This window comes from Onychomys torridus, chromosome 22 (genome assembly GCF_903995425.1).
Source record: "Onychomys torridus chromosome 22, mOncTor1.1, whole genome shotgun sequence".
Taxonomy (NCBI): Eukaryota; Metazoa; Chordata; class Mammalia; order Rodentia; family Cricetidae; genus Onychomys; species Onychomys torridus.
In genome coordinates, this window is record NC_050464.1 from 11,357,881 (window position 1) to 11,378,816 (window position 20,936).

At 50.7% G+C, this 20,936-nt stretch overlaps 3 protein-coding genes across 6 annotated transcripts in view; 2 read left to right on the forward strand and 1 right to left on the reverse strand.

The window, feature by feature from the left end:
- The window catches only part of Snx8 (sorting nexin 8), a 51,425-nt gene extending 45,911 nt beyond the window's left edge, over positions 1 to 5,514 (forward strand). The window contains exons 9-11 of the mRNA XM_036172340.1: positions 699 to 845; positions 1,137 to 1,286; positions 4,115 to 5,514. Of these exons, the coding sequence (XP_036028233.1) occupies positions 699 to 845; positions 1,137 to 1,286; positions 4,115 to 4,228 (411 nt within the window). The 3' untranslated portion in view covers positions 4,229 to 5,514. The remainder of the gene's footprint in view (positions 1 to 698; positions 846 to 1,136; positions 1,287 to 4,114) is intronic.
- Positions 5,515 to 8,320: 2,806 nt separating this feature from the next.
- On the reverse strand, positions 8,321 to 15,360 carry Nudt1 (nudix hydrolase 1). Of its 2 annotated transcripts, none has more exons than XM_036172005.1 (4): positions 15,274 to 15,360; positions 11,518 to 11,682; positions 10,903 to 11,048; positions 8,321 to 8,823 (listed from the first exon to the last, which is right to left on the reverse strand). In XM_036172005.1, exons 2-4 carry the CDS (start codon positions 11,667 to 11,669, stop codon positions 8,651 to 8,653), a joined length of 471 nt encoding a protein of 156 aa, XP_036027898.1. In that variant the 5' UTR covers positions 11,670 to 11,682; positions 15,274 to 15,360; the 3' UTR covers positions 8,321 to 8,650. The 2 variants fall into 2 exon arrangements, with proteins under 2 accessions (XP_036027898.1, XP_036027897.1); XM_036172004.1 differs by lacking the exon at positions 15,274 to 15,360 and adding an exon at positions 15,134 to 15,261.
- On the forward strand, positions 15,014 to 19,976 carry Mrm2 (mitochondrial rRNA methyltransferase 2). 3 transcript variants are annotated; one of them, XM_036172003.1, is made up of 3 exons: positions 15,014 to 15,376; positions 15,965 to 16,254; positions 19,356 to 19,976. In XM_036172003.1, exons 1-3 carry the CDS (start codon positions 15,369 to 15,371, stop codon positions 19,796 to 19,798), a joined length of 741 nt encoding a protein of 246 aa, XP_036027896.1. In that variant the 5' UTR covers positions 15,014 to 15,368; the 3' UTR covers positions 19,799 to 19,976. The 3 variants fall into 3 exon arrangements, with proteins under 3 accessions (XP_036027896.1, XP_036027895.1, XP_036027894.1); XM_036172002.1 differs by lacking the exon at positions 15,014 to 15,376 and adding an exon at positions 15,389 to 15,548; XM_036172001.1 differs by lacking the exon at positions 15,014 to 15,376 and adding an exon at positions 15,389 to 15,544.
- The last annotated feature ends 960 nt before the right edge of the window (positions 19,977 to 20,936 follow it).

Genomic DNA, 20,936 nt, shown 5'->3' on the forward strand with positions numbered 1-20,936 from the left:
AATTTGTTCTGATGACTGAGATGGTAACCCGTGGCTTCTGCCATTCAGGGGCTTGTGTTTCTTGCATGTACTACCATAGCTGGCATCTCGTTAGATTTCTGATTGGGCATAACAATTGATGCCAATTTGTCTTTCTTGGGCACACTGTCTTACCACCAGTAAGACGCTGGCTGTCTGGAGTTGGTAGTGTCAGTAGTCTGAGGTTTGGGGCTGCCTCGGGGCCCTCAACTATACAAATCCTTTCCTTGAAGGGAAATTTCTCTTTGGGGCCTGGGGTAGTGCAGTTTGCCCTTGCCCAGACTAGCCTGAGCCAGATAGGATGTGAGTGGGGCTTGGCTCTGAACCAGTGTGTATGTATGTGTCTGTCTTATTTTAATTGCATTAATTTGTGTGTCTGTGCGTGTGCATGTGCAGAGGTTAGGGGATGGCTTGCAGGAATCAACTCTTGCTTTCTCCCCTGTGGGTCCTGGGAATCACACTCAGGTCCTCCCCCTCCCCAAGCCAGTCCTCAAAAGGGCCCTGACTGCTCACCGCCAGTCAGCGTGAGCGAGCCCTACTACTGGCTGCCTCTGCTCTCCCCTTGTTGTCCTTCTTCCTTTCAGATGGGAGATGGCAGTGTTTGAAGGTGTCCAGAGCTCCCCGGCTCTGGGTCCCTTTAGGGTACGCTGCAGTAGGTGAGCATGCCTCCCTCCCCGCAGGACCTGTGTGAGCGGCATGAGAAGGGCGTGCTTCACAAGCATCAGCGGGCACTGCACAAGTACGGCCTGATGAAGAGGCAGATGATGAGCGCCACGCATGGCCGAGAGCCCGAGTCCGTGGAGCAGCTGGAGTCACGCATCGTGGAGGTGAGCAGGTGGCAGGCAGCTGTGGGGTGCAGGTGGCCTGGCATCTGGAGTTGCTCCATCGGCTCTTCCTGGTGAGCTGGGTTAGCTTAGGGACCGGGGGTGTCCAGAGCAGGGCTGGGGTCTGGTGGAAGTGGGAGCTGTCGTAGGGGCTCTGCAGCTGTGTGCCTGGCCTTGCATTTCCTTGGGGTTCTCTTCTGTGGATGTGAGGGCAGGGGCCAGCGCCCGGGCCCAGAGCAGATGCTTCGCCCCACATCCGAGGGTCCGGTGCACAGATCAGCTCTCTGTCTGCAGCAGGAGAACGTGCTCCAGACTATGGAGCTCCGGAACTACTTCTCCCTGTTCTGCCTGCACCAGGAGACGCAGCTCGTCCACGTCTACCTGCCTCTCACCTCACACATCCTGGGGGCCTTCGTGAACTCCCAGATCCAAGGGCACAAGGAGGTGAGCCACCCCTGCCCCCACTGTCACTAATGTCATCCTGTTTTCAGCTGCCTGGCTTGTGGCCTGCAGTCAGTGACCGAGAGAATGGAGTTGGTACCCATTGGCCTGATCAGTTCCTTGGTCTCCCAGCGTCTCGTGTGGCCAGAATGGTGACACTGAGACCTTGTGAGCGGCATCAGAAAGATGTCACTGCCTCTTCATCAGGGGTTCATTCCTTTTAGAAGAACTCTAGTAGCCAGGGAAAGCACACAGAATCTCCAGGTCCTACAGCTGAGGGGAAGAGGTGCTAGGGGTTAGTTTGGCTGGAACACTTTGTACCACAGAGGGGTTTCCTAGAAGCTCCTTATCAGCTGCCTCTAGGTGTGGCTGCTGGAGCCACTGGAGGAAGAATCATTATGAATACTCTAGTCATGGAAAGCCCTGGGGTGCTCTTTCTGTGTGAGTGGCCTAAAGCTCTGGGACCTCAGCTTGTGTCTGCCACTCTTGCTCATTTTTACCAGCTGGGGCTGGGCAGCACTTCATAGATGGTGCCTAACTCCTGGGTTGTGTGATTTTTTTTGGGTTTGTGTGTGTGTAAAACTAATGCTTGTAAAACAAATGGCTACCCCACAACTGGGGTGGTAAGAAAAGCCCAGTTAATGTTGATTGTCGTTCATTGTGGTGAGTAAGATGAGTTCTTTGGGGGCTGGTTACAGAATGGATGTTTGCAGACAGCCAGCTACACTTCCCTCCCATTACCAACTCCCCAACAACTAAGTCCCTGTTTTAAATCTTGAAAAAAATGATTTATTCATTATTTATGTTTATGCATGACTTTATGGGTATCACATGTATGCAGGAGTCCACAAGGTGTCAGATCCCTGGAACTGGAGGTACAGGTGGTTGTGAGCCACCTGATGTGGGTGCTGGGAACCAAACCTAGGCATTGTGCAAGAGCAGCAGGTACTCATAACTTCTGAGCCATCTTCCAAGTGTCTCCTGCCCCCTTTTGAGACAGGATCTCACTATGTAGATTGACCTGGCAGGTCTTAAAGTTGAAGAGATCTGCCTGCCTCTGCTTCCTTGGGTCCTGGGGTTAAAGGCATGAACCACCACTCCCAGGGACATTGCCCATCCCCCCTTTTGTTGTTGTTCTTTTTATTTTTTGTATGCATATGTGTGTGGAGGTCATGAGTTGATATGGATACTCTTCCTGGACATTCCCCACCTTATATGCAGTTAGCCTGAACTCAGGCTAACTAGCCAGCTTGCTCAGGAGATCTTTTGTCTCCCTTTGTGGGCTACCACGGCCACTTGGCATTTACTTAGGTGCTGGACATCTGAACTCAGATTTATATGGCGATCACTTTAGCCCTCCCAAGTTTCTGCTTTACAGAGGAACCTGGCTTCAGAGTCCTAATGTCAAAGCTGCAGAGGTGAGCGCTGGTCAGACAGCATTGGACACACTCAGAGCCGGCGGGCGTTCTGTGTCTGTGTGTTCTGTCCTCACCCCATCAGAATCCTGCCAGTCTAGAAAGCACCAGCCTGCCTTGGGAGAGAGAGAGACAGCCTGTTTGGTTTCAGCCTGGCATGCAGCTACGTGGTGGCTTGCTGCAAGATGGGGTTTCTCTGATTAGGATTTGGAGGGCCAGTGTGACACATCTGCTTTTGTAGCCCCATGTAGCCCCCTCACACACAGACACCCATCTTCCCAAGCTTGACTTCCTTGGTTTTCCAGGTGACCCGTTTGCCTCCTGCTGCCTCATCTCCTTGCAAGAGGGCATTTGGTTGTCTGCTCTCTGTTAGTGACAGGGACTGAATTTAGGTCTTCAGGTTGGCAGTAAGCATCTCTATTGCCAAGTAAGGACTGACTTTGAATTTTTGATATTCTGCCTCTGCCTCCTACATCTGGCTTATGTGATGCTGGGGATCCAAACCCAGGGCTGTATGTAAGCCATGCAGATACTCTTTGGACCTGTGTCCTTCTAAGATCTGCAAAATGGCATGAAGGTACAACTCCACTAGCTGCCGTATGTTGGCCTGGGTGTCATGGTTACAGACTGATGGAGCCGGCATGGCTTGGCAGTGATGACAAGTGATGGGCAGAGGCTGTGTTCCTTCAAGCTGGTCCCTGCCATCAGGGACCACACAGAGGTATGCCAGGGGGCATTAACTTGTGGGGCTTGGGAGATACATGGTAGCTGGACGGTCCACGTTGGGTGAGAAGTCTCAGTGATTCAAGGTAGACATTCTGGTCTGCTAGAGTTCCTGGTACTTGGCCTGCCCAGTAGCTTTCACAGCATCCAGGCCAGTCAACCTGCACAGTGGGTAGACAGCTTGCCTAGCATGCGCAGTACCCAGGGTTCCGTCCCCAGTACCGCATATACCAGCTACAGTGTGCCCATCTGCAATCCCTGTACTTGGGAGATGGAGGCAGGAGGATCATCCTGTTGTATAGCAGTTACTAGATTTCTTCTTTCTTTCTTTCTTTCTTTCTTTTGTATGCAATGCTGAGGGTCAAACTTGGGGTCTCACGCATGTTTGGTAAGCACTCCAACCCTGAGCTATATCCCAGCCCTGTATTTTAATTTTTAGGTCTCACTCTGTAACCCAGGCTAGCCTGGAACTCACAATCCCCCCATCTGTGCCTCTAGAGGGTGGGTCCACATTGAGAGAAGAGGGTGATTTGCCTTCACTTTCAGAAGCTCTGGTGTGGAGCCTGGTATGTGAGGAAGTGTGATGTGAGTGTCCTCCTGTTCATGCCACCAGATGACAAAGGACGGGAAACTGGCTTGACATGGACCAGGTTGGGGCCGCCCACCTCACCTCCCTTCCTCCCTCTCTTGCAGATGAGCAAGGTATGGAATGACCTGAAGCCGAAGCTGAGCTGCCTCTTTGCTGGACCTCACAGCGTGTTGACACCACCACGCTCCCCACAGGAGGATGGCATGTGTCCTCACTAGTGGCAAGGCCCACAACAGAGCTCCCTGTGGCCTCACTAAAACCTCTTTGCAAACAGTGTGTCCCCAGCTGATTCCCTCCAGGCAGCTGCCTGTGGGCTGTGCAGGTGGTCTTTGTGTCTCCCTGCTCCTGGGCAGGGGGTCTGTGTGCCTCCAGCCTGCCCCATGGCCTGTTGATGGGGTCGGTGATGGGAAGTTAGGGTGCTTCAGAATGGATTGCGCCCAATGCCCACAGTGCTGAGGGCCTTTTGCAGCCAGCAAGTGGTGTCTAGGGGAGTGTGGAAGGGTCACTGAGTGCTGAGAGAGTCTAGGGGTTAACCTAGCAGCAAAGAAGTGGGAGGGTTGGCCTGCCCTGTGGCCTGGCAGTACTGCCTGGCAAGGAGCCGGATGGTCTCTGAGGGTGGCCTTGTCTGCAAACTAGGGCCTGTCGACATTCTGGGAGGTGTATTAGAGGCCAGGCGGGAAGTATGAGTGCGCAGTGATTTGTTTGGTGCTTTGGAGGACATGTTTCACTCCAGTGCTGTCTATGGATCCCTGGTCCAAGGCTTCTCGAGGTCCACAGTGGATGAGGGCTCCAGGTCCTTTCTTGTGTTGGGTTTTGGAGGGTGAGAGCGAGGAGGAGTTGTGGAGGAGCACCGGAGATGGGCATCCCTGTTGGGTACCCAGGCCTCAGGGTCAAAAGTGTGGACCGCTTCCCACTAGAAGTCAGGCAGCAGGTTCCACCTGGATGTGAACTGCTTCCTTACTGGCCCACTCTCCCACTCCAGCTCACTCCCACCCCCGTGCTTTTAGTGTTCTAGGGCCCCGAGCCTGGCAGTAGAGCCTGCCTTTTCTCACATAGTCACTCCCTGACTGGGTTGTGGGTGCCTGACCCCAAACTTGAGGTTCCCCAGGGTACAAGGGAACCAAGAGTCCCTCTGGCATCCTGCTGCCCGAGCCTGTATGCCACACCACAGCCATGCTTTGGGCTGCCAGAAAGGTGACAAGTATGGACAGATCTCCCGCCTGCTTGTCCCTTCTCCTGGGCCGAGCAGGGGCCAGCTTCAGCTTTAACTGGACAGTCCAGGGCCAGCACAGTGGGAGTCAAGGGGAACAGCCTCTTTGGGTGCTTCCTACTCAGTGTTAGCCTGAAGAGGCGAGGAAGGGGCAGCAGGGCTCTGGGACACTGCTGTGGGGACTCTGGGCTGAGTGAGGAGGCAGATGCTGTGGGATTCGGCTGGATGAATGAAGCACTTTATGGACTGGGGGAATCAGTTACTGCCACACCCAATAAACTGGAAGTGTTTACAGATGGTTTCCATGCTGCTCTTTCTCTCTACAGACCCCATGAACATGGCCAAATGGGTCTTGGAAACTGGAATCCTAAGTTTGGGATGGGTAGTTGCCCCTAGTCTGGGTCCCAGTGGGGCAGTTTCCTGGATACAGAAGCATTGCTTCCTCCTGGAGGGAGGCTCCTCAGGCTCAGAAAATCTGCAAAATTTACGAGTTTCAGAAATCTGAAAGGCACATGGTTCACAAGGTCCCTCTCTGCAGTGGTGCCCACAGTGACAGTTGCTAAGGGGAGTCGATGCTGACCCGTCGAGCCCCCTGCACAGGGTGGAACTCGGGGCTGTGGCTCACACTCCTGTAAGTAACTGTTAGGCTCACTGACTCCCTAGGTCAGGCTTTGCAGGTTTTTGTTTGCTTGTTTTGGTGCCAGATCAGTTGAGTGCATTTCCTGTTGCTGTAATAAAATCCCTAACAAAAGCAACATAGCTGCTTATACTCTCTGTCACTTTGGGGGAGTCGGGGCTCCTAGTATGAGAATTGGAGCCAGGTGCACACACTATATCCAGAATTAAGTAGAAAATCAATCTAAGCGTGCGTGCCAGTGCCCAGTCTGCTTTCCCCACCTTCATATGTTCAGGGTTCCCTTCCTAGGGAATCATGCCACTCATGGTGGGCAGATCTTCCTACTTGAGTTAATAAATCAAGATAATCCCCCAGACATGTCCAATCTAATCTAGACAGTCCCTCACTGAGATGCTCTTCCCAGGTGATTCTAAATTACGTCATGTTGACAGTTAAAACTGTCATAAGGGCTGGGCGGTGGTGGCGCACGCCTGTAATCCCAGAGGCAGAGGCAGGTGGATCTCTGTGAGTTCGAGGCCAGCCTGGTCTATAGAGCTAGTCCAGGACAGGCTCCAAAAGCTACAGAGAAACCCTGTCTCGAAAAACAACAACAACAACAACAACAAAAAACCTGACATAAGGGATGGAGAGATGTTGGCTCAGCAGTTAAGAGCACTTGCTGTTCTTCAGAGGACCTGAGTTCAATTCCCAGTTCCCAGATAATGCTCACAATGTCCTGTAACTTCAGCTCCAGTGGAATCGCCATCTCTGACTTCCATGGTACCTGTACTCACATGAATAGCACTCCCACCCCACGTGCTTATTTAAATAACGAGTCCAAGAGAAGGCTGCAATTATGCCTTGTCTCAGCACTTATATCTGGGCCCCTTTAGGTTTAGGGAGTTTCAGCTAACAATGTATTTGACTTTTGAGTACGATACAGTGTGTATATTTTATTGTAAATTACGTGTACATGTATGGGGGAATGTGCTCGTGGGTGCTGATGTCTACAGAGGCCAGAAGAAGGTGTCCGCTCCTCTGAAGGTAGAGTTACAGGTGGTTATGAGCTGCCCATCGCGGGTGCTGGGAACTGAACTCTGGTCTTGTGCAAGAGCAGTCCTGCTGAGCCGTCAGTCCAGCTTTTCTGTTGGATTTCCTTAAAAGGCTCCCTCTTTCTGAGGGCGAAATGGTTTTCTTTGAAGCCGTTAGGAAGAGTTAGGATGCAGTGTGAAACGTCAGGGCATGCTTTCAAGATCCACTGATAACCAATGGCATCTGTGAGGTTCCTGGTCCAAGATGTAGCCCAGGAATTCCTGGCTGCTCCCCCATTAGGGGAGTGTCTGCTGTACTACAAGTATCATGGCAACAGCGGGAATACAGCCAGTGACCTGGTTGGGAACTCCCCGCCCGGGCACACACACACCAGGCAGTTAGTCTCAGGTTTTGCAGGCTCGTCTCTGATGAGTTATCGTTAAATGGTTTGCCTATAGCCCCAGCCTCTCAGGCCTCACTTGGGTCTATATAAACCCCTGGACACAGCCTTTCTGTCTGTTCAGCCACTGGCTGGAGTCCAGGTCCTGGTTTGCAGAGACACCATTCCTCTGCCTCCTGAGACCCACATCTAGTTTCTTGATGGCACCCTGCTCTCCAGTTTTCTTCCCGATGCCTGCTCTTGCCTGGCATCCTGCCCACACCAAGCATTGCAGAGCTTCTACTTTTGCATTCAGATTATTGATCCTGCATTAAAAAAAAAAAGTTGCTGGGCGATGGTGGCGCACGCCTTTAATCCAGCACTTGGGAGGCAGAGGCAGGCGGGCCTGCCTGGGCTACAAAGTGAGTTCCAGGACAGGCTCCAAAGCTACACAGAGAAACCCTGTCTCGAAACAACAACAAAACAAAACAACAACAGAAGTCCTCACCGCATCCTTTGGTGTCCATCCATCCTGTCTGAGGTAGTGTGACAAGACAGAGAATCGGCTGTCTTGGTGCCTGGCAGGATCTCTCCTTCCTACCCCATACCACTCACTTTTCTGCTCCCATCACATAGCAGCTTAGGGAAGCAAGCAAGTTTATTTTGACTCATGGGTCAATCGAGGGGATATAGTCCATCATGGCAGGTAAGGCACAGTGGCAAGAGTATGAGGTGGCTGGTCACATCAGGAAGCAAGGAGCAGACAGGAAGTGGGGTCTACCGGTTGTTGGTTGTTTTTTACTCTGACTCTTTTGGGGGCCTGCCACCCAGCTCCCAAATAAATATACATGGAGACTTACTATAAATGCCCAGCCTTAGCTTGGCTTATTTCTAGCCAGCTTTTCTTTCTCTGCCTGCCAGCCCCACTTATCCTTTCTCTTGCCTTGCTATTGGCTGTTCAGCTCTTTATTAGACCAATCAGGTGTTTTAGACAGGCAAAGTAACACAGCTTCACAGGAGTTAAAACAAATGTAACATAAAAGAATGCAACACATCTTTGCATCATTAAAACAAATGTTCCATAGCAAAAACAAATGTAACACATCTTAAAATAATATTCTATACCTACCTATCAAACTTTAAGGCCCATCCCACATCTCTCTGACCCCCAGTGACTCAGTTTCCCCATTGGTGCTCTGCCTCCTAAAGGTGCCACAACCTTCCAAAACACGACCAGTAGGTGGAGATGAAGTATTCAAACATTAGTCTATCAGTGACATTTCACATCCCAACCTCAACACCTTGCAAACAGAAAATACCAGTCTCTCTTTATGGTGCCCTTGGACTGACAGCTTGTGGCTGTGCAGCCACCTGAGTGTGGCCAGAACTGGCCAGACCCTGGGTTAGAATTCATCCACCTCACGCAGCGAGTAGTTGAGGATGGTGTCGTGATCCTGGAACTTGAAGTACCCACAGAACTTCTTCTTCTGAAGCAGGAGTGGGAACCAGTAGCTGTCATCAGGCCACATGTCAGCAAAGGGGATCTGGTCCAGTTGGAACCACTGAGGGCGCATTTCTGTTGCGGGGTAGAGGGATGGGGAGGAAGAAGAACATTGATGTTGAACATGGATTCCAGCTGACCCGAGAGGGATTAACCCCTGAATCTGTGTGAACACCTGTTTGGAGATTTTTGATTTGTTTGAGACACGGTTTGTAGCCCTGGCTGGCCTTGAATGCAGGGAACTGCTGTGTATCTGAGTATGTCTGTGTGAATGAATGCCACATGTGTGGGTGTCAGAGGAGGCCAGAGAGGACCTGGAGTTACAACTAGTCATCAACTGCCCAGTGAGGGTGCTGGAGACAGAACTTGAGTCCTCTGGAATTCTAGTAAGTGCTCTTAACTGTTGAGATCCCTCTCCAGCTGTTTGGATTGTTGTGGCTATTACTTGTTTTATATTATTTTTGACTGTGTATATGCATGTATATCTGGGTGTGGGTGTAAGCATATGAGTGCAAATACCCACAGAGGCCAGAGGCTTTGGGTCCCCCTAAAGCTAGTGTTAGTTGTGAGCTACCTGGTGTGGATGCTGGGAACCAAACTTGGGTTCTCTGGAAGAGCAATATGTGATCTTAACTGCTGAACTAGCTTTCCAACCTCTCTCTGCTTTAAACATTTGGTAAGAATTATTTTCTGTCTATGGGTGTTTTGCCTCTATATACCATGTGCATGGAGTACCTACAGAGGCCAGAAGAGGGTATGAGATCCCCTGGAACTGGAGTTAGGGGTACTGGGAAAAGCGTTGTAGGCCCTCTGGGAGAGTAGCAAGTGCCTTTAACTTCTGAGCCATCTCTCCATCCTCTGGAGATATTTTGGAACAGCGTTTCCATATTGTAGCCTAGGCTGGTCTGGAATAAGTAGCAATCCTTCTGCCTTAGCTTCTTGATTGGTTTACAGGGGTGTGCTACCACCATGCCTGCTTTGTTTTGTTTTGCTGGGTGGTGGTGGTTCACGCCTTTAATCCCAGCACTTGGGAGACAGAGCCAGGAGGATCTCTGTGAGTTCGAGGCCAGCATGGTCTACATAGTGAGATCCAGGACAGGCACCAAAACTACACTGAGAAACCCTGTCTCAAAAAAACAAAAACAAAACAAAACAAACAAACAAACAAAAAACCAAAAAATACAGGGACTTTCTTTGGAGCTCTGGCTGGCTTGGAATTCAGTATGGAGCCCAGGCTGGTCTTGAATTCATGGCAGGTCTGTCTCAACTTTCTTGGTGCTGCGATTATGAATGTATACCACTATACCTGGCTTATTAAGAGAGGAGCCTGGTCTAATTTTATATCTCATCCTCATGACCATCTCTTGGTTTTGACAGCCTCATGTAGGTCAGGCTGGCGTAGGATCCATTCTGTAGCCCTGTATGTCCTCAGATTCATTCTTTCTGCCTCGGCCTCCCAGACGCTGTGATTATATACCTGCATCACCACACCTAGTTACTCTCTTGTTTGTTTACTAAGAGCTCATCTCTTGTGTTGGGATTACAGACATGCAACTCCACACCAGGTTCATGTCACTGCTGGACATGGAACTCAGGTCCTTATGCTTACAGGTCAGGCATGCTGCCAACTGAGCCACACCAGCTACTTTATTATTATTTTTCCTTCTTTCTCCTCCCTCCTTCTGAGACAGGGTCTCACAAGGTGGAATGTGGATCATGCTGGCTTTGAATTCAGAGATACCCCTGTCTCTTCTTCTCAAGTGTTGAAATAAAAAGGCATGTACTAATATGTGTGGCTGATTTTCATATTTTGTGAAATAAAAAAACGGGCTTGCAAGGTAGCGGTGGCACACGCCTGAGTTTTAAGCTAGCCTGGTCTACAGCACCAGTTCCAGGGCAGCCAGGGCTATACACAGACAATGAATGAATGAATGAATGAATGAATGAATGAATGAATGAATGAAAAGGAGAGTGGGTCTCATATCTGGGCTACAAGGCTGCTTTGCCTATCTATCCTTGGTTGTGAGGACAAGCAAAGATCAAGAACATGGGCAGACTTGGGGCCCACACTTGGCAAGGGCTGATTCCTTTCTCCGAGGCTGGGTGTACCTCCCTGCCCATGGTGGGAAGAAGGGAGTGGGGCCCAAGGCTCACCATCACTCTCTGTGGGTGTCCCATGTACATGTTCAGTAGAAAAGATATGCACGTCCATCAGCTCAGGGGAACCCACAAACTCAAATGAGATGTGGCCCACTTTGTGCAGGGCATCCACAGTTAGACCACTCTCTTCCTCCAGCTCCCTGCAACAGAGATAGGTAAGGGAGATATATTAGCTCGTGAGCATGGCATCTGTGCTTATAAGGGCCAGGGCCGTGGGAGTGTAGCCTCAGGACCTGTGGGCTGCATGTTCTAGGGGGGATATGCAGAGGCATTGCTATATCCAATTTAGGATTCAGGCATGGCATTGCACACCTATAATCCCAGCACTGAGGAGGCTGAAGCAGGAAGGTTTGGGGTTTGAGGCCAACCTAGGCTACATAATTAAAGGCCAACTGGCATGTGCAGAAAGATCCTCTGAAAAAATTTAAAAGTTGAACATGGTGGTACATGCCTTTAATCCCAGCACTCTGGAGGTAATGGCAGGTGGATCTCCATGAGTTCAAAGCCTGTCTGGTCTACATAGCATTTGTGGGTCTCGGGTGTTTCCTTCTCCCCGGGTCTTCATCCCCTGCCAGGCTGGCTCTGTGGTCGGACCTCCCTTTTCCTCACCTCTTAGCCCCATCCTCAATGGTCTCTCCTTCCTGCACTTTGCCCCCGAAGCCATTCCAGCGGCCAGCACCAAAGCCCCTCTTCTTCATGCCCAGGAGAACTCGCTGAGGCTGCAGCACCAGCACCAGGGTGTAGAGCCTGGAGGTACTCATGGTCTCCTGGGTCCTGTGAAGAGCATCAGAAAATGAGGTCTATTTGGCTTGTGGTCTGTTAGAGTGTGCATCAGATGTGTGCGGTAGTGAATGGTGGCCAGGTGGGAGGGAGATTCATGCTAGGAGAATGGAAAGTGAGGCTGACTGGTAATTCCCCAGCCACAATGTAAACTCCCTGTGGGTTCCAGGGCAGGTGATGGGTACACATGTGCCTTTGAGTCCTCCTCTCCCCATTTTAGTTTTCCAGTGCAGGGAATGGAACTCAAAACTTTGAGCATGCTAGGCTATTGCTCTACCACTGAGCCACACCCCAGCCCCTCACTGGGGGATTCTAGACAGGGGCTCTACCACTGAGCCACACCCCAGCCCCTCACTGGGGGATTCTAGGCAGGTGCCCTACCAGAGTCACACCCCAGCCCCTCACTGGGGGATTCTAGGCAGGTGCTCTACCACTGAGCCACACTCCAGCCCCTCACTGGGGGATTCTAGGCAGGTGCCCTACCACTGAGTCACACCCCAGCCCCTCCCTGGGGGATCCTAGGCAGGTGTTCTACCACTGAGCACTGGGGGATTCTAGGCAGGTGCTCTACCACTGAGCCACACCACAGCCCCTCACTGGGGGATTCTAGCGGGCTCTACCACTGAGCTACACCCCAGCCCCTCACTGGGGAATTCTAGGCTGGTACTCTACACACTGAACCATCTTTCCAGTCCCCTGAGCCAACTTCTTATTGTTCTATCATTTTCTTGGTCTCAACTGGCTAAAGCAGTGTCCACTGAGCTCTACCACTAGGACCCTCCTAAGAGGGACCTAAAGGAGGGCTAGGGTAATGCCATTGGCTAAGAGCACTTGCTTCTCTTCCAGAGCACTGGGACTGCATTCTTTGTATCCACACAATGGCTCATAATGGTCTAACTCCAGTTCTGACGGCTGGCCTCTTCTGGCCTCTTTGAGCACCAGGCACAAACATAGTGCACAGATATAAATGCAAGCAAAATGCCTGTACTCATACAATGTAAGTTAACTTACAACAACAACAACAACAACAAAAAAGTGATGGTGGTGCATGCCTTTAATCCCAGCACTCTGGAGGTGGGAGGCAGAGGCAGGTGGATCTGTCAGATCAAGGCCAGCCTGGTCTATGGAATGAGTTTCAGGACAGCCGGGGATACACAGAGAAACTGTCTCGAAAACAAAACAAACAAAACTTAAAAAGAAACAAAGAAAGAAAAGGAAGCTTGATCCTGGTGATGAGGTTGGTCAGCAGAAGTGGGCTTAGCATTGGTCTGTCCTTGTCCTGACACTGACTTGCCCATGCTTGAGGTCCTGGCTTTCTAACTCAGCAAAGTCAGCCATCTTTCATAAGCAACAGCTATATACAGCTGTTTTTCCATATCCACAGGCGACTAGTACCAGGTTACTTCCCCCCTGCCATGGATACCGGAATCGAAGCATAGTGAAATCACTTCCAGGGAAATGGCATATTTGCATATATAACTTACACATATGCTCTAGCCCACTTTAAATGCAACAAAATATGGTATAAATAGTTTTCTTGTAGTAAGGACAGATGTCCACATGTTCAGTCTATGAGTGATTTGTTTTGCAAGTATTTTATATAAGATGGAGTCATGCCATGTAGTCCAGTCTGGACTTAAACTCACAATCTTCCTGCCTCAATATCCCAAGTGCTGGAATGTACCAGCATGTACCAGTACGCGTAGCTACCTGTCTCAGTGAAGTTGCTGTGAGGACGTAGACTGTAATCCAGTAGAATGGGTTTGGCTATGGCTGTTGATTGACATTGTTTCAAACATAGGCTCACACACTGTTTTTTCCCCTCTGCAAATGGAAATATCTTATCTCACAGTTTGGGGGCTTATTAAGTGGGATCGTTCTAACAGACAAGGTTAATTGGGGTTGGAGAATATTTTTGATTTGTTGGTTGAATTGGTTTAAATACTGAGCCCACAGATATAGATGGCTGATTAGCTTTGTGTGCGTGATGTGTGCACATATGCATGTATGTGTGTGTGCACATATGTGTGCCTGTGTGTGGTCACAGTTGACAATGGGTGCCTCCCTCAATTGCTCTCCACCTTGTAATTTTTTTCACATTAAAAAAAGATTTATGGCTGGGCGGTGGTGGTGCACACCTTTAATCCTAGCACTTGGGAGGCAGAGGCAGGCGGATTTCTGTGAATTCGAGGCCAGCCTGGTCTGACAAAGTGAGTTCCAGGAAGGGTGCAAAGCTACACAGAGAAACCCTGTCTCGAAAAAACAAACAAAAAAATGCATATGAGAATTTGTCTGCATGGATGTCTGTGAACTATGTGCATTCAGTGCCCATGTAGGTCAGAAGAGGGCATTGGCTCCCCTGGAAATGGAGTTACAGATGGTTGTGAGCCACCATGTGTGTGCTGGGAACTGTACTGTAGCCCTCTGCAGGAGCAGCCAGGGATCTTTCCAGCCCATACCTTATTTTCAAAAAAGATTTTACGTGTGTGTGTGTGTGTGTGTGTGTGTGTGTGTGTGTGTGTGCGCGCAATTCTGTGTGGCTACCCATGGAGACCAGAAGAGGATGTTGGATCTTCTGAAGCTGGAGTTACAGGCAGTTGCAAGCATCTTACATGGGTGCTGGAAATCAAACTCAGGACCTATGCAAGAGCAGCAAGTGCTCTTAACCAGAGCCATCTCCCTAGCTCCATTAGCTCCACCCCCCTCTTTTTTTTTTTTTTTTGAGACAAGGTCTGTCACTGGAACCTGTAGCTCATGAAGTCAGCAAGACTAGCTGACCAGAGTGCACCAAAGACCCAGCTGTCTCTGCCTCCCAGCACTGGGGTTATAGGTGCAAACCACATTAGCTATTTATGTGGGGTCTGGGGCTTGATAACTCCTCATGCATGTGAAGCAAGCATTTCACAGGCATCTATTACCTTAGATCCAATTAGCCTTGTTTTCAAAAGCTGCTCCATTTAGTAAGCTGTGTAAGACTTACTTTCACATTTCCTGAGGAGAAAACTGATGCTCAGGGTCTAAAATTTGCAACGGGGTCAAACGGCAGAGCCTATAAGGAAACTAGGGTGTCCTGGATGTCAGTCTAGTGTTCCCTTATCTCAGGTAGCTGTGACATGGTAAATTGGATGCGTCTCAGGGAGCTTTGAAATGATAGGGGCTGGGGTGCTGACAGCCATCTGGTCTGAATTGAGGTCAAGGGTTGCAGGTGTTGGAGGCAATGCACATGGAGTGCAGAGCTCAGACCTGCCTGCAGGGGGCACTCTGCAAATGCTGTTTCCTAGCCTTCCCTTCCAGGGCCTATACCTGGTACAGCCTTTGCAACCTGGCTGCAAACTGCCCCTGCACCAATTTAGCGCCCAAGCCGCAGGTTCCAGGTCCCCTTTCTCTTTCGTTTCCGCTCCTTACTATTACTTCCCCTAGACTCCCCGACTTCAGGTCTACCTACCCAGTACCCCAGTCTTCCTGGCTGGCGTGAAGCAGCTCCGCCGTCCTTCCGCCCTCTCCCTTCCCCAGATCTCCCCCAGCACCCCCGATCTCCCGCGTCTCTCCGGCACTCGGCTCCCACGCATGGCGAACCATCCATACCTTCGCGCCCCAGCCCCAGCTTCTCGGGGCGGGGCCTCGGGTTGGTAGCAAGGGCGGGACTTCCGGCGGCGGGAGGAAACCGACAGCAAGCACCCATGGCTTGGTGAGTGTTGTTATGGCGTCGGCCGGTACTAGAAGGGTTCTTGCTGCATGCGTGCGTGGAGTGGTCGGCGGTAGTTGGGAGCGCAGTGTCTCGGGCCGCAGAGGGGCGCTGGCAGCCTCTGTCCCAGGATACTGGACGCGTGTACACGATGTTTATTCATGTACAGGCGTGAGTGAGTGAGGTTTCTCAACGTGGAAATAAGTGTGTGGGCTGGGGACATGGCTCAGAGGATAAACGTGTGCATGCATGAGGACTGGAGGTCAGTTGCCCAGAACCCTCAGAATGCTGGCCTTGTGTGCTAACCCAATACGACGCCAGTGCTAGGAAGGCAGAGACGGGCCCCTGGAGCAAGCAGGCTAGCTATACTGGCAGGTTAGCGACCTTACCTCAATAGGTAAAATAGAGAGCAAGCTAGGAAGACTTCCCTTGTGAAGTTTGAGTCCCCATACACACGCAGACACACGTGCACACACATGCCTGCATACCGCGCATACATATGCAAAAAAAATTAGGTTGAACTAATACCTCCTACCTGCCTCTTTGTAATTGTAATGTTCACTGGCTAACTAACTCCTTTCTTGCCACCAGGTCCCCAAAGCTGGTAGGCGTTCCCCTTAAGGTTCAGAGATTCCACACTGCGGCGTGTCGCTACAAAGGCCGGACGGGCGCCGAGCACCTGTGGTTGATGCGCCATCTAAAGGACCCGTTTGTGAAGGCCGCAAAAGCGGAGAGTTACCGCTGCCGCAGCGCCTTCAAGCTGCTGGAGTTGAATGAGAAGCATCAGATCCTGCGGCCCGGCCTCCGGGTGCTAGACTGTGGAGCGGCTCCGGGAGCCTGGAGTCAGGTGGCGGTGCAGAAAGTCAACGCCACAGGCGCAGGTGAGGCCTGCATGTCACTACCAGCAATGATAGTAGCTCTTTACTCGGAGACGTTGTTTGAGTTGACTTGAGGTGATGGTTATAGAAATGGGACACAGGCTGGGGACACTTAGCTCAGGGGCTCAGTTAAACAGGTGTGCTGGCACAGGCCTATGATCCTAACTTTTGGGAGGTGGAGGCAGGGGGGATTAGAAAGTCAAGATCATCCCTGTTACCTAGCGCGTTTGCAACCCAGCATAGGAGATCCCATCTCTCAGAAGAAAAGGACAAGGTTGCGGGGAGGGGGAGACAGGGGATGGAGGCGATGCTGGCGGGGGTCTTATTCAGCAGTGGTTTCTCAACATGTGGGTCTCGACCCCCTTTGGGGTTGCACATCAGATATTTACATTACTATCCACCACAGTAGCAAAATTACAGTTATGAAGTAGCAATGACATAATTTTATGGTTAGAGGGTCACCACTACATAAGGAAGTGTATTAAAGGGTCGCAGCTTAGTGGGTAAAAGGTGCTGGCTGCTAAGCCAGATGGCGTGAGTTCTCTCTCCAAGACCTACATCGTGAAGAAGAGACTTGACATTCGAAAGTTGTTCTTTGGCCTCCCCAAGTGTGCCACCGGCATGTGCCCCTTTGCATACAACCACTTACACACACACACACACACACACACACACACACACACACACAACTAAACAGTAACGTCTGAGTTTGCTCAGGGGAGTGTTTCTGTCAGTTTACATGAAGGGAAGTTGGAGGCAGGAACCGAGGCAGAGATTAGATTATAGGGGCACGCCATGTACTAGCTTGCTCCTCCAGGCTTTCTCAGCCTGTTTTGTTATGGACTCAGGACCACCTGCCCCGGGGCGGCACTGCTAACAGTGGGCTGGGGCCCTCCCACATCAGTCAAGAGAATGCCCTCGGCCAGTGGGAGGAGGCGTTTGCTCAGTTGAGGCGACTCTAGCTTGTGTCAAGTTGACTAACTTAACCAGGACAAATAGGATATTGACCTTTTCAAAATAAAAGAGGAAGTCAGAAGTTATAATGAAAAGGAAAATGTATTTTATTTTTTCAGGGTTTCTCTGTATAACAGCCCTAGCTATCCTGGAATTCTCGCTTTGTAGACTAGGCTGCCCTCGAACTCACAGAGATCTGCCTGCCTCTGCCTCCTGAGTGCTGGGATTAAAGGCATGCGCCACCTTTACCTGGCAGGATAACGTATTCTAATTATACTATCTAGATAGACTGTGTTATGCCATATCCTGCATTTGAGCTTTGCTGGAGTTTTGGTTTTTGTTTTTTTTTTTTCCAGAGTGACATGTTGGCAGGTGTCCTGACTAGTTTTATGTCAGCTTGACACAAGCTAAAGTCATCTGAGAAGAGGGGGCCTCAGTTGAGAGAACGCCCCCATAAGCCCAGACTCCGCAGCATTTTTTCCCCCGAGACAGGGTTTCTCTGTGTATTTTTGGTGCCTGACCTGGGTCTCACTCTGTTGACCAGGCTAGCCTTGAACACACAGAGATCACCTGCCTCAGCCTCTGGAGTGCTGCTGCCTGGACCCTGGGGCATTTTCTTAAGTAGCAATCAATGGGGGAGGGCACAGCCCATGGTGGGTAGTATCATCCCTGGGCTGGTGGTCCTGGGTTCTATACAAAATCAGGCTGAGCAAGTCATGAGGAACAAGCCAGTAAGCAGCACCCTTCCATGGCCTCTGCATCAGCTCCTGCCTCCAGGGTCCTGCCCTGTTTGAGTTCCTGTTCTGCTTTCTTTCAATGATAGACAACGATGTGGAAGTTTAAGCCAAATAAACCCTTTCCTCCCCAACTTGTTTTTTGGTTATGATGTTTCATCACATCAATAGAAACCCTAAGACAAGGAGGATTTAGGGACCAGACAGTTAATGTGTCCCTGAGGTTCCTGAATTGTCCCCTCAAAGTCTGAGAGTCTTGGAGGTCCCACTGGGGCTGCCACTCCAGGACCTCAGGAAAGGCCGGCCTGGGGCTGTGGTAAGCTGTAGTGTGTTTATTTTATAGGGACCTAACAATATTCTCTATGTGAAGTGCTGCCCAAATAGGAAAGAAAACAGCCACCTCCGTGACATTGTGTTGGCTGGGGTGGTCACACCTGTGACCCTTGTGCTCTGGAAGTCCAGGCAGGAGAACCAGGAATTCCAGGCCTGAGTCACCCGGTTCTCAAAGAACCAAAAGCCAAAAAGGAAGGGCTGGAGAGAGCATGGCTCTTGCAGAGGACTCAAGTTTGGTTCCCAGCTCACAACCTCCTCAACTCCAGTTCCAGGCCTTGTTGGACTGTACGGGCACCTGCACTTGATTGTACATCCACACATGGCAAACACACACATAAATAAACAATAAATCTAAAACCCCAAACAAAACGGCAGAGCCTGATCCCACATGCCTTTGATTCTAGCACTCTGGAGGCAGAGACAGCAGTTGAGAGCTTGAGGCCAGCCTACATAGTGAGGCTGTCTCAAGGAATAAAAAGTAATGTTGGGAGCTGGGTGTGTGGGTGCCCACCTGTAACTTTAAACACTCAGTGTGTTAAGACAGAGGAGCTTAAGTTTGGGGCCAGCCTGGGCTTCCTAGTGACATATCCAGTTTAGAATCAAAACAGACAAAAATAAAATAAAAAGATGCTTGGAAGCGGAATCCTAGAGAAGAGGAGCCTGGGGTACCAAGCTGCCAGCAAAGTGGGCTTTGGTGCCTTGCTTGTGGTTCTGCCTCTGCTTGTCACTCAGGATGGTCGGGACACCATGTCCAAGTCTCAGCTTCGCCAGCTGTCCCAAGGGGAGTAGAGGACACCCTATCCCGCCATGTGTCTTTTAATTTTTTCAACTTTGAGAGATAGGATCTTACTCCATAGCCCAAATTGGCCTTGAACTTATGACTATCCTCCTGCCTCAGCCTCCCTAATGGGATTATAGGCCTCTGCCATCACATCTACCTCATGTGTCTTCATATACAAGGTCTCTTGTGCACATATATGCATGTTAGCTGGTTTTCTTGGTCCTGATGCCTTACTTTATTTTGTGGCTTGTATTTTGGTGGGGAGATTCATGGTGTCATCATGCATTCTGTTGCTTCCATAGACTCCAGCTCTCCTGTGGGCTACGTGCTTGGGGTTGATCTTCTTCACATATTCCCTCTGGAAGGAGCAACCTTTCTATGCCCTGCCGATGTGACTGACCCCAGAACTTGCCAGAGAATTCTAGAACTGCTTCCCAGAAGGAGCGCGGACGTGATTCTGAGTGACATGGCACCCAACGCCACTGGGTTCCGAGACCTCGATCACGACAGGCTCATCAGCTTGTGCCTTACCCTTGTGGAGATGGCCGCGGACATCCTGCATCCCGGGGGGACGCTGCTGTGTAAAACCTGGGCTGGAAGTAAAAGCCCCCTGCTGCAGAAGAGACTGACCCTGGAATTCCAGAACACAAGGGTCGTGAAGCCGGAGGCCAGCAGGAAGGAGTCTTCAGAGGTGTACTTCTTAGCCACACAGTACCGGGGAGGGAAGGGCTCCGCGGAGCAGTGAGCCTGCCCTGCCCTGCCCTGCCCTTCTGGGAGTGCTTTTCTGGAGAGCGGCTGCGATCTGAGCTGCATTGTGCATGTGAACAGCATATCCACAGGCACCTCCGGGTTTTTAAAGAGATGAAAGACGTGTTCGAGGGTTGTGAAAAATGATACAACAGAAACAGTCTTCTATGTCATGATTTTATCTGTCTGGCTTGTTCGTTTTTTGAGATTGGGTTTCCCTATGTGGCCCAGGCTGCCCTTGAACTCACAATCCTCTCAAGTGCTGGGACAAGTGTGCACTGCCATACCTGGTTCATGACATGTGTGAAGAGACAGTTATGAGGAAGACAGATGGAGAGTGAAAGGTAGAAAAGGAGGGGGAGAGAAGCCGGGCGGTGGTGGCGCACGCCTGTAATCCCGGCACTCGGGAGGCAGAGGCAGGAGGAAACTGAATTTGAGACCAGCCTGGTCTACAGAGTGGGACAGTTCCAGGACAGCCAGAGATACACAGAGAAACCCTGTCTCAAAAAAGAACAAAACAACCCCCCCCAAAACAAAACAAAACAACAAACTTGGAGGGGCTGGAGAGGTAGCTCTGAGGCTAAGAGCTATTCCTCCAGAGGACCCAGGTTCACTTCTCAACACTCACATGACAGCTCACAGCCATCAGTAACTCCAATCCCAGGGGATCTGATGCCCTTTTTTGGTCTCCATGGACACTATACTAACGTTCACAGACATACATTCCAGCAAAACACCCACACACCTAAATTCAACACAAAAACAAAAATCACAGCCCGAACTCTCCTCGTTATAGACCCAGAGAGAGGATGGGCAGCTGTGCCCCACTACTGCTGGCAGCTCTCTGTGCTGTAGAAAGCCCTGCACCATCCACAGTGGCCTGCTGGGCAATCCAGGCAAGGGCTCCACACTGGCCTGGGTAAAAATGGCTGCCGGCGTTCACAAAGCCTTTTCATGGGCAAAAGTCTGGCCCAGGGTGTTTGAAACAGGACATTTGAAGCCAGACTCCCGCTTTGGCACCCAACAGCTGCAGCTGTCCCGTAGCTTCCTCAGTGGGTCTGTGGAGGCAGACGGAGGAGGGCTCCTAAACCAAAGCACTGACATGGCTTTCACCTCGAGCCCAATCTGAACGACTG